An 11,213-nucleotide genomic window follows, 5' to 3' on the forward strand; every position below is an offset into this window, starting at 1 on the left:
TTTCTTTGGTTTCATGACATCTAGTCTTGTTAGAGTGTAGTAGTTAGAAAATATCCACTTGTAGAGACTTATCTTTACTTATAGGTGAGAATATATGTCTGTGTGTTTGTTTTTTCCAAAGAAAAATAATATATAACTAAATAATTCAGCAAAATTTTGAACAGGTAAATAAACCAGAGCGACAGAGCAATAATTGCTTTTGCTTACTTTTAACATTTAATTATGAAATTAATTACTAGCATTAATGAGGAGACTGATGCAACACTTAAAACAAATTTTCTGCAAACTTCCTTTATTGTGGAAAGCACATTGAACATTCTCATAATACCTGTACAAACACATTGCTGGAGATAAATAATTTGCAACATTCCTAGTGTTTGAAGATCCCTGATTTTTCTGTGCACCCACAAGACCTCAAAATAAAACCATAGCCAGCAGCAGTTAAAATGTGCTGTATTTTCAGAAATGAGAAAGAAAGGGGAAAGCGAGAAAAACAAAAATGTATGAGTTAATGTATATAGGCTCCAATATTATATTATAGATACAGATAACTTGTTTTAAAGATTTAAATAGGAGTCATAAAGTCCTATTTGGTGATATGCAGAATGTAATCCTGAGTCTAGTTTTAAAAAGTCATTCAATTAATAAATAATTCAGTTCAAAAATGCTTAACAATACACTGATTTATGTTCAGCATATTTAAGTCACATTCTCCACATGTAACATTTTTGGAAACAGCAAAAAAAAAAAATGCACTAACTAAAAACATATACATGGCATGGTTGTGGACAGGTAACGTGATTGCTGTAAACTGTGCGTACTGCGGCTCATTTTAAGCTGAAGACCTAAACGGTCTTGAATAAAGTCAAATATACGGTCACTGACAAAAGTCCTTTAATGACTCTGCTGACTGTTTTCTTACTTTTAGGCAGAGCAGTAAAACAAAGGCCAAAATGTAACAAGTTGGTCAGGGAGGCCATCTAGTGGTCACATGGATCATGCCAAAAACTCTTGGTAGCTTGACACTTAAACTTTACACTAAAAATGTATTGTATCACTTACTAATGTATTCATTATACGTTACAGTGTAACAGTGCCAATGAAATGATCTTTCTTTTAAAATATTGCAATGCAATGCAAAAACGCATAAAGCAGTCGAATGCTATTACATATCAAGCACTCAGCCTTGAGGTTGGAAAATATTACTCTAACCCTAACCGAGGCGGGTCAACACCTTCACCACCAGCTTGGAAAAAACCAGTTAGAACCTCATATGTAAAAAACACCACCATGTTTACAGGGAATGCACGCAGCCAATTGATGCCTAGGCTCCTGAAGAAAACCCCAGTTCCCTCCACTCTTGCAGTCTCAGCTATGCAGTGGAAAAAGCCCTTATATTTCTTTGTCTCCCTTGTTCCATCCATCTGAAGGCGCGCTTTGATGACGTCCATGGGTGTTCCTATAGTCCAACCGGCCATTCCTGCTATTCCCCCAGCCAGCATCACAACATACCAATCTAGAGGAAACATTACACAACTTTTATCATCAAGTAAATGCTAGTTAGGCTCCTCATATGAGCAGGTTAACATTTTCTACAAGGATTTGAATTAGTTTCAGGAGTGGAGCCACATTTAAAGCAGGTATTTTATAGAATTATATATAGCAAATTATAGAAAGCGTTCTTGTAAAATTCACCACACAACTGCTGGTTGTGTTGATACAGCTGATACAGATGAGTATGCAAGAAGATTTGCACATACTTAAAACAATAGCAGGCTTTCGCCCCCCTGCTTCACTTACCTAACTTTTTCTTATTGCCACCTGCAAACCATTCACAGATAGTTGCATATGTCAAAAAGTAAGTGGCATATGATGGCCCATCTCTTAACATGAGAGGAAGAGCTCCTCTGTAGAGCCCCATGAGTCCCTCCTGTTTGACGATGGTTAGCAGGCAGTGAACTGGACCGTGGTACTTTGGCTTGGGCGTCTTGGTTAATGCTCGCCTGGACTCTGTCTGACACTGCAGACGTACTTTCACAATGTCACCTGGAGACATCACTGATACCTGTTGGTTGGCAGATCACAAGAGCTTCAGCAAAAAAATGTTGTATGTTAGCATTGATGTAAACAATCTGTACAACTGCAAAACGTTATTGAAATCTCCATTACCTGAGCTACACCGCCGGCCATTCCAGACAGGAAGACTTCCAGTTTGGTGTTTGGACCACAACAAGCTCCTCGTGCCTGGCTCAGACACTGCAAGCAGTTCCGGTATGTGCCAAACACCACCGAGGACGTCATAGAGATTGTGGCAATGGGTAAGGACATGCCTTTGAAGAAGCCATGCACCTGATGAGATTAGAGAATAAAAAGAGAAACCACTGATCACGTAACTCCACGAATAAAATCAGAAATCAGCTATTTGTAAATCTTTAACCCCTATATGTTATTGATAAAAATATCAAACGATAACACAGAAAACTAATGCTGAATTAAACACAGCAACACATTTTCCAAACGTTTATCACTCTGTAGCATCGCCTCTTCTTTCCCACTGGGTTACATCACCTCTTCTCAATTCAAAATGGCTTAATAATAATATAGCTGTATGTGGTGAGTATATTTAAGCTACATTCTCCAGATGCAACGTTTTTGGAAACAGAAACTGGAAATGACTAAGCAGTTGTAGTTTTGAAAGCTAAACGTACATTTCCAATCTTGAACGATCTAAGATTACAGCTGGTAAACAATTAACATCTGGAGGTTTTTCTTTTTTTTTATATGAATGTATACCATTGTAATATTATTAGAAAGGTCTTGCCTGACAGCATATCAGCATATGTTGCTATAAGCTCCCAAAATAAAGGCTGAAATTTGTTTTTAGCCTTGCATTCAGAGCTATCTCTGAATTCAGTATCTTTTATTGGTATTATGCGACACAAACACTGATGAGCATTTTTCTTAACTTACTGAACCGTTTGCATGCAGTCTTTTATAAAGCAGTGACCCTCGTCTGAGCTCCATTTCTGAAACACTCTGCCTCTCTAGGATGCTCTTTTTAGACCCAGTGATGTTGCTGACCTGTTACCAGTTATCCTTAGGAGTTTGGATGTTTCCATGTTTTTTTTATGTTTTAGAAACAGTTTGCTAGCATCAAATTTGAGAAAAGACCATACTTAAAAAAAATGATTTATAAATTAAATAAAAACACAAATACACAATACACGCTTATTCTTATCAGGATAGGGGGCTAGAACCTATCACAGCTATCACAAGGCAAGAGACAGGGTACACCCTGAATAAGTCTGCCGCAGGGCTAGCACAGAGAGCCAGTCAATTCAATTTAAAATCATCAATTAACCTAACCCCACTAACTAAGTTTGCACTGTTGGAGGAAGCCATATTACCTGGAGAGAACCCACACGAACACAGGAGAACATGCAAACTCCACACACAAAAGCCCTGGCTAGATGGTGGAGTCAAACTCAGGACCTTCTTGGTGTGAGGCAACAGTGCTAACCACTGTGCTCCCAAGCTGCCCATATTTGATACATTTTATATGTTGTTTAAATGACCTGAAAACTATAGTGTTCCATTTTCACCAACACTGGAGCTGTAGCTGTGCACACTTAATGTAACAAAGTGATCTGTCACATGTGCTGCTTTTCCACAATTCTATTAGCTGAGCTGGTCCGCCTGAATCCCTGGATTTTGTCACATTAGCTTGAATTAGATCACACACCCACACCTTTACTGGGCATTTATGGTTAGGCTATAGAAGTTCCACTTACCCCTTCTTTTGAAAATGTCTCCACTACACACTGATATACACCTGTGAACTGCTTCTGTGTTTGTATTCGAACCTAGAGAGATTGAGAATATCTGGTAAAAAAGCAAAAACAAATTACGTATGTTGTATTGCTTTGAGACATATCTTTTCCCGTACCTTCACAGTGTCCAGAGGGTAGCCCACTGCAACTCCACATGCCCCTGTTTGTTTACAAGAAAATAGTGCACGTACATAGCACACACAGAGATGTTTGAGGTTATAAGTTTTAACTGCTACACTTAAAAATGGGGGACGGTGACAGCAAGGTCAGAAATGAAAAGTTGCTGATCTGATGTTTTGTGTAATTTAAAAAAGTAACCTTGACAGGCTTTTCAGGGTAAACATTTTCTGTCATAGGTGGCAATCAAACTGCTAGACATGGAAAGTTTAAAGTTGTTGTGGATAATGATGATAATGATAATGGCAGGTTATATCTTTTTTAAATTGTCTAGTTAACATATCAGTTAATGATTATTACGACCGTAACATTTACCAGGACAGAAGACGGTTTTGCTAGTGAGGACAGGACTCATTTACTTTAACAATTTACGGCAAAACATAGCGATCAAAGCATCATATGCGTTAGCATGAATCTAATATGCTGTTATTATAGGGGGTGTCCAAATTCATATCATGCTAGCTCATTAGCAAATTCCTCAGCTAACTTTAGCTTACTTTCATTTATAAAATGATAGATTAATGTAAGCCGCACCTGCAAATGATCCAGACACGAAATCAGCCAAACGCATCCTGTCATTTGGTGACTGACCGACAAATATGTGCCATATGTGAGCCCATTCTTCCTCTTGAGTGCGCTACATAACCTTGACTGTGTCGCTCTGTTACGTCAATTTGTGTAACAGTGAAACGTCACCGCCGATGCCGACGAGGGAAAACGTTTTTTCCGACTTTACCCGAACCTAGCCAAAACGGCGAATCGGCTTAGCGACACAGAGCGCTGTTTGACAAATTTATAAATTCCAAAAAGAGTCATGTGAACTTAATAAACCCAGTTCGCTTTTACGTAGGACACTGTCCATGTATTATATATAAAATTGTGTGCCTATGTGTATAACTAATGTGTGTGTCTGTGTGTGTACAGCGGGTTCAATAAATATTTAACGGATCACCAATGTTCTAAGAAAATATATTTCTAAAGGTGCTACTGACCTGAAACTCTCACCTTATGTTAGTAACAACCCATTCAATCCACACATGCAAGCAAATCAAAGCATAGACGTTCACGTTTTATGTAATAAGGAGAAATGACACAGGGAAAAAGTATTAAACGTATGAAGAAAGGGAGGTGCAAAAAGGCATGGAAAGTCCTGCCACTAGCTGAAATCTATCAGTAATTATGAAGCAACCCTGCCACTTAGTGCAAATTGGTTCATGCTCAACTGATGGCCATTACCAAGGTGTCACACAAGAAACATTTCGTGATGGGTAAAATGAATGAGCCCTCTCAAGACCTTTGCAACTTTATTGTTGCAAAATATACTGATGGCACTGGATATAGAAGAATTTATAAACTACTGAAGGTTTCCATGAGCACTGTTGAGTTCTAATAATAGTCATAATCTGGAATCTGTGATGTACATATTGAAGTAATGAACCGGTATTGAACCACTTCATTAGCTGTATTGAAAATAGGTTAATTCATTCATGCAACAAGAGGGAAAAACACACTGGACAAAGCCTACAGCAACATCCAAAAAAGTTACAGAGCAACCACATCGAGGTTTGTCAGACCACATGTCCATGCTGCTGATCCCTGCATACACTCCCGTCAGGAGGAGAGCCCCCCTTAGCCACAAAGACTTTGAAAACCTGGCCAGAAAGTGCCTCACATTAGCTGCAGGACTGTTGCCTGTTGAACACCAGTTCAACAGGCAAGCGCACAAGAGGAATATGGAAGACCACTTCAGCAACAACAATTCACGACAGGTATGGCAGGGAGTTCAGCACCTAACCAACTACAAGCCTGGCAATACTACAATGACTGAGGGCAATGCGGCGCTTGCGGAGGAGCTGAACCACTTGCATGCTTCAAGGTGAAGGGACCAGAGGCAGCTGCAGCTCAAACATTGGAGAGCAGCAGCAGCCAAAGCCTCATGGTGCAGGAATATAAGGTGAGGTGCACACTGAGGGCAGTGAACCCCAGGAAGGTCGCTGGTCCAGGTGGGGTGACCGGGAGGTTCCTAAAAGAATGTGCAGACCAGTTAGCTGGGGTCTTCAATAAGGTCTTCAGAGCTTCACTGTCCCAGTCCTGCATACTGCCATGCCTGAAGTTGGCCACAATTGTCCCTGCCTAAACTGACCAATATTAGCAGCCTTAAAAACTACCAACCAGTTGCTCTAACACCTGTTGTAATTAAGTGTTACGAGAAACTTGTCCGACATCACATCATGTCCTGCCTGCCACCCACACTCGGCCAACTTAAGTTTGCATACAGAACTAACAGATCAACTGAAGACGCCATTGTTACAATGCTCCACACCACCATCTCCCACATGGAACAACAGGGGCGCTACACCAGGCTGCTCTTTGATGACTTTAGCTCTGCTTTTAATATGATACTCTGACTCTGACTTCCTTCTACCACCTGCCGCAGGATCACAGATTTCCTCTCAGACCGTGTACAGAGAATTAGAGTGGGTCCTCAGCCCTCAGTCTTAACACCAGCACTCCACAAGGCTATGTACCAGGTCCCCTACTGTACACTCTGTACACACATGACTGCATCAGTACCCAACCAGACAATGGCAGCATGCGGAGCTGAGGTTCAGAGGCTGTCGGATTGGTGTGCGGACAACAACTTGGACCTCAATACCACCAAGACAAAAAACTGTGAGTCGACTTCAGATGGAGGATGATCGTGCTGCAGCCCATCAGCATCAACATGGAGTGCGCGGAAAGGGTTTCCAGCCTTAAATTCCTGGGTGTGCACATAGACACAGACCTCCAATGGATCTCAAACACTTCAGCAGTTTTAAAGAAGGCCAAACAGCATCTACATTTTCTGAGAATCCTCAGAATAATGGACCTGAAGAGAGCTGCTGATCATCTTCTACCGTTGCTTCATTGAAAGTGTGCTGACATGCTGCATCTCTGTATGGTTCTCAGCTGCAACATGGCACACAAAAAGGCACTTCAAAGGGTCAAGGGACATCCTCTTCACTGGTGGACTGACTGGAAATTCAGACTGTTAAGACATAACATAAATTCTGTAAACTTATGTAATGCAGTAAAGAAAGGGCGTGTTTGTGTAACTAGGGCAGGGTGTGATTATCATTAGCAGCTGCAATGTTTTCAGCAGTGTCGTCTTGAGGGAAGGGCAACACTACTAAAAGTACTGTAGCCACATTTGCACTGTCAAGCACATAATTGCAAATAACTGCAAGATATGTGTCCATAGTCAGGCTACTCCTTCTAAGTTTTCCAGCTTAGTCTTGGCCTTGTTCTCCTCCTCATATTTTTTTTCCAGCATGTTCTTTAGTGCATGTCTAGATGGCAAAGTGTACGTGGGGTTGTCCAGGAGTCAAGGACCACATGTGGAGAGCCACAGAAAGACCTGAAATCAGCAGGTACAATTACTTCAAATTATTTAAGTGCCACATTCACCATGCAAGACTCCATTGCTAAAGAAAAACCATGTTGAATCATGTTTAAAGTGTACTGAAGAACATTTAGACAAACCAGTGAAATACTGGGAGTAAACCATCTGGTCAGATGAGACCAAAATTGAATTCTTTGGATGTCATAATAAAACCATGTTTGGAACTCAAAAGGAACTGCACGTCATACCAAAAGCACCATACCAACAGTGAAGTCTAGAGGTGGAAATATCATTGTGTGTGGCTGTGTTTCAATATGCAGCACTGGCATGCATCATATCACTGAAGGAAGGATGAATGGAAAAATGTACTGAGACATTCTTGATAAAAAATCTGCTGCCGTCTACGAGGAGGATGAGGATGAAATGAGGGTGGACGTTTCAGCAAAAAATGATCCCAAACACACAACCAAGGAAACTCTCAGTTGGTTTGGGAGAAAGAAATTAAAGCTGCCATAATGGCCCAACCAATCACCTGAATCCAACTAAAAATCTATGGAAAGAACTAAAGCTCAGAGTTGATGAAAGGGGCACAAATAACCTTCAAGATCTGAAGACTGTGTGGAAGAATGGGCCAAAATCACACTGGAGCATATGACTAGTTCCTCCATAAGGAGGCATAAGGAGGTGTCTTTAAGCTGTCATCACCAACAAAGGCTTTGTGACAAAGTATTAAATTAATTACTTTAAGCGTGTTCAATACCTTTTCCCTGTGTCTCATTATTAGACATAATCAATTTATGGACATCTGTTGTTTGATTTATTTGTATGTGTGGATCATATGGATTTTTGTCAGCATCTGGTGAAAATTTCATGTCAATAGCACTTTGGAAAATTGGTGATATGTTCAATACTTATTTTACCTATACCCCACCTCTTGAGAATATGTTGCTTTGACTGCTTGAAACAAATAAACAGAAAGTCTAGGGAGCTTGGAAAGAAAAGCGTCTGGATTTCTTTAGGTTGCTTGAAGACATTTCACCTTTCATCCGAGAAGCTTCTTCAGTTCTAGGGTCAAGTGGTGGAGAGTCCTTCAATGTGCATATTAACCTAATATGTAGGACTATGGAAGATATAGGACTGCTTTCTTGCTATTGCACTGAATCTCTAAAAGTAGAACAATTCTGTCTTAGAGTAATGCTGAAAATAGTTCATGCATTTGTTACTTGTAGGATGGACTGTTGTTTTAATATTCATTGCTGGAGTTCATTTCACCTATACTGGCTTCTCTTCATTGGCTCCCTTTTAAATTCAGAATAAAATTTAAAATCCTTCTCCTCACTTACAAGGTCTTGAATAATCAGGCTCCGTCTTGTATTAAAGACCTCATAGCACCATATCACCCAAACAGAGCACTTCGCTCTCAGACTGCAGGTATATCTTGTGGTTTCTAGGACATGTAAAACTAGAATGGAAGGCAGAGCCTCCAGCTTTTAGGCCCCTCTTCTGTGACAGTGGCTCCCAGTTTGGATTTGTGATAGAGACACCCCCTCTACATAAAATTAGGCTCAAAACTTTCCTTTTTGATAAGGCATATAGTTAGGGCTGGATCCAGTGATCCTGAATCCTACTTTAATTAGCATTTTCAGTCTTTGTTTTTATACACCACTTTACATTTAATAGTTAGGTATTATTGATCTTTGCCTCTCTTGCACAGTGTGCCTTTTGTCCCATCTCACTCCCCTCCTGGCAGATGCCCGCCCCTCCTTGAGCCTGGATCTACTGGGGTTTTCTTCCTGTTTAAAGGGAGTTTTTCCTTCCCACTGTTGCCAAGTGCTTGCTCACAGAGGGTTGTCCGATTGTTGGGATTTTTGTTGTATTATTGCAGGGTCTTTAGCTTACCTTAAATACAATTGATTTCAATTGAAGTGAATAATCTGTGTTGTTGTCATCATATACCACAGGAAGAAAAAAGTTTTCAAAATGAACTTTCAAATTCAGTCTTACAAGCTGAAACTGATTTTAAGTTTAAAACTCTCACTCTCTCTTTCTATGTCACTCTCTTCCTGAAACGGATGAAATCTTGGCTGTGATTGATTCTTGGGATTAGGGTTGGTTAGTCGGAGACATAAGGGAGTGTTTTAAGTATGACTTTGCCCGAGATAAACAATGACAAACACATACCGGAGCAGTCCTGTTCTGTTTTATGAGATCCAAGGCTCTTAAAAAAAAAGAAAAAACAAAGAAGCTTGGGGCACTATACTGTGAAGCTTGCTCAACATACTCAGGTTAATATCTTCAGGTTGGTACTGTTGTTGGGTTAGTTCTTAGTTGCGCAGCAGCATATGACAACAATTAGAAGCTACACTTTAGCTATTAGTGATCTACAAAATTTTACAGGGGTGGGGCAGCAAGGTCTTGGTAGAGTGGCACAAACGTCACATGCCTTCAGTATAGTATATGAAACTCTGCTGTGGAGCCAACAAAATCCACAGAAATACTTTATAACTATTTATCATATCATTATCTCTTTTAAGAAAACAAAATCTTCTAAGACATATCATTGGGCAATCCAGTGTCAACAAAAAAATTAAATGGCTGCTGTCAGTGCTTGTACAGCCCTTCAGGCCGGTTCGACCCACCGGGAAAACGCCCCGTATGCCAGGTTAACAGTCCACCCTTGCCTAGAGAAAGGTTATTAAACAGTTATTAAAAAGTTATAATAAATGTAGAAAATATAACAGTAAAATGCAACAGCGTTGTAAAAATGGATAACAGGGGATCAATACTCATTAATCTGGTGATTTATCACGCAGGGCGGTAAAATAAACATTTGATTACCATTTTTTTTTAGACTGAGTGCGCTTTCGGTGCTGCTATTTATTTCTAAAGTGACGGCTGTGGCTGCACATTAGACCTTTGAAACTTCTTAACTGGATCCATTTTAACATTGAAGCTTACTGTCCCACAGCCTGAAGAAGACGCGGAAATCACTTCTGTTTGTCGCAGAACAAAGTGAAATCAGTGTGAAACAGGTATTCTTGATGTTCTGTGTTTTAATGTTTTAATGTGTTTTAATAATTACTTTGCAGCAGATTAAAATCGCGTATAGCAACTTAAAAAAAACTTTTTTGGAATAACGTGACAATAGTTTTAATAAGGTACAGCTTAACAAATTGCACATGTAAAAAGTATTCGCACAGCAAGGAATCTATAATACACTTAAAACATGCTTTATTTGAAGGAATGAAAACGTGGCGCTTTCGGTCGATTTGAAACCGAAAATTGGAACATAACTTGACAGCTTTATTCCTTTCGCTGCAGACTCGGCGGTATTTAAGACTTAAACAGTAAAAATGAAACATAAAAGCAGAAATTAAACTTTATATGTATACAAATTTGATATGAGATCAGCAAGAACAGTGTAGGAGTCCTGTTTTAGGATGAAATATTAATGCTTATAGAGCATTAATATTGTTGTGAAATTGTTTTGCTGCAAATAGAACAAAATAAGAAATAAAGTTGCGTCTATTTATCGATAACCCAGAAAACCCAGTTAGCCAAAATTCAGGAGAAAGTCTGCATTGACTGTAAATCAAAATCTTGCTAACTAGTACCAACTCTGATAACGCCTGCCAGTTTCTGTGGATGCAACTTGCCATGCAGGAAACCGTGCTTTAACGTGTTTTTCACATTTAAAAGAAGAAATTCTGTTTTATTTAACGAGAAAGCATTCAAAGTGCGATATATGTCACATGTGTAAAAAGATATAGTTTCATATCACCCGTATCATCAAGCTGTAGTGTGTATTCATTTATTTATTTAGG

General features: G+C 39.6%; 1 protein-coding gene across 1 annotated transcript; it reads right to left on the bottom strand.

The window, feature by feature from the left end:
- Nucleotides 1-285: 285 nt before the first annotated feature.
- On the bottom strand, nt 286-4,673 carry slc25a47a (solute carrier family 25 member 47a). Its single transcript, XM_063495248.1, has 6 exons — nt 4,542-4,673; nt 3,947-3,990; nt 3,792-3,863; nt 2,170-2,349; nt 1,801-2,065; nt 286-1,516 (listed from the first exon to the last, which is right to left on the bottom strand). Exons 1-6 carry the CDS (start codon nt 4,576-4,578, stop codon nt 1,203-1,205), a joined length of 912 nt encoding a protein of 303 aa, XP_063351318.1. The 5' UTR covers nt 4,579-4,673; the 3' UTR covers nt 286-1,202.
- Between the last annotated feature and the right edge of the window lie 6,540 nt (nt 4,674-11,213).

Source organism: Pelmatolapia mariae, linkage group LG15 (genome assembly GCF_036321145.2).
Source record: "Pelmatolapia mariae isolate MD_Pm_ZW linkage group LG15, Pm_UMD_F_2, whole genome shotgun sequence".
In the NCBI taxonomy this organism is placed as follows: domain Eukaryota; kingdom Metazoa; phylum Chordata; class Actinopteri; order Cichliformes; family Cichlidae; genus Pelmatolapia; species Pelmatolapia mariae.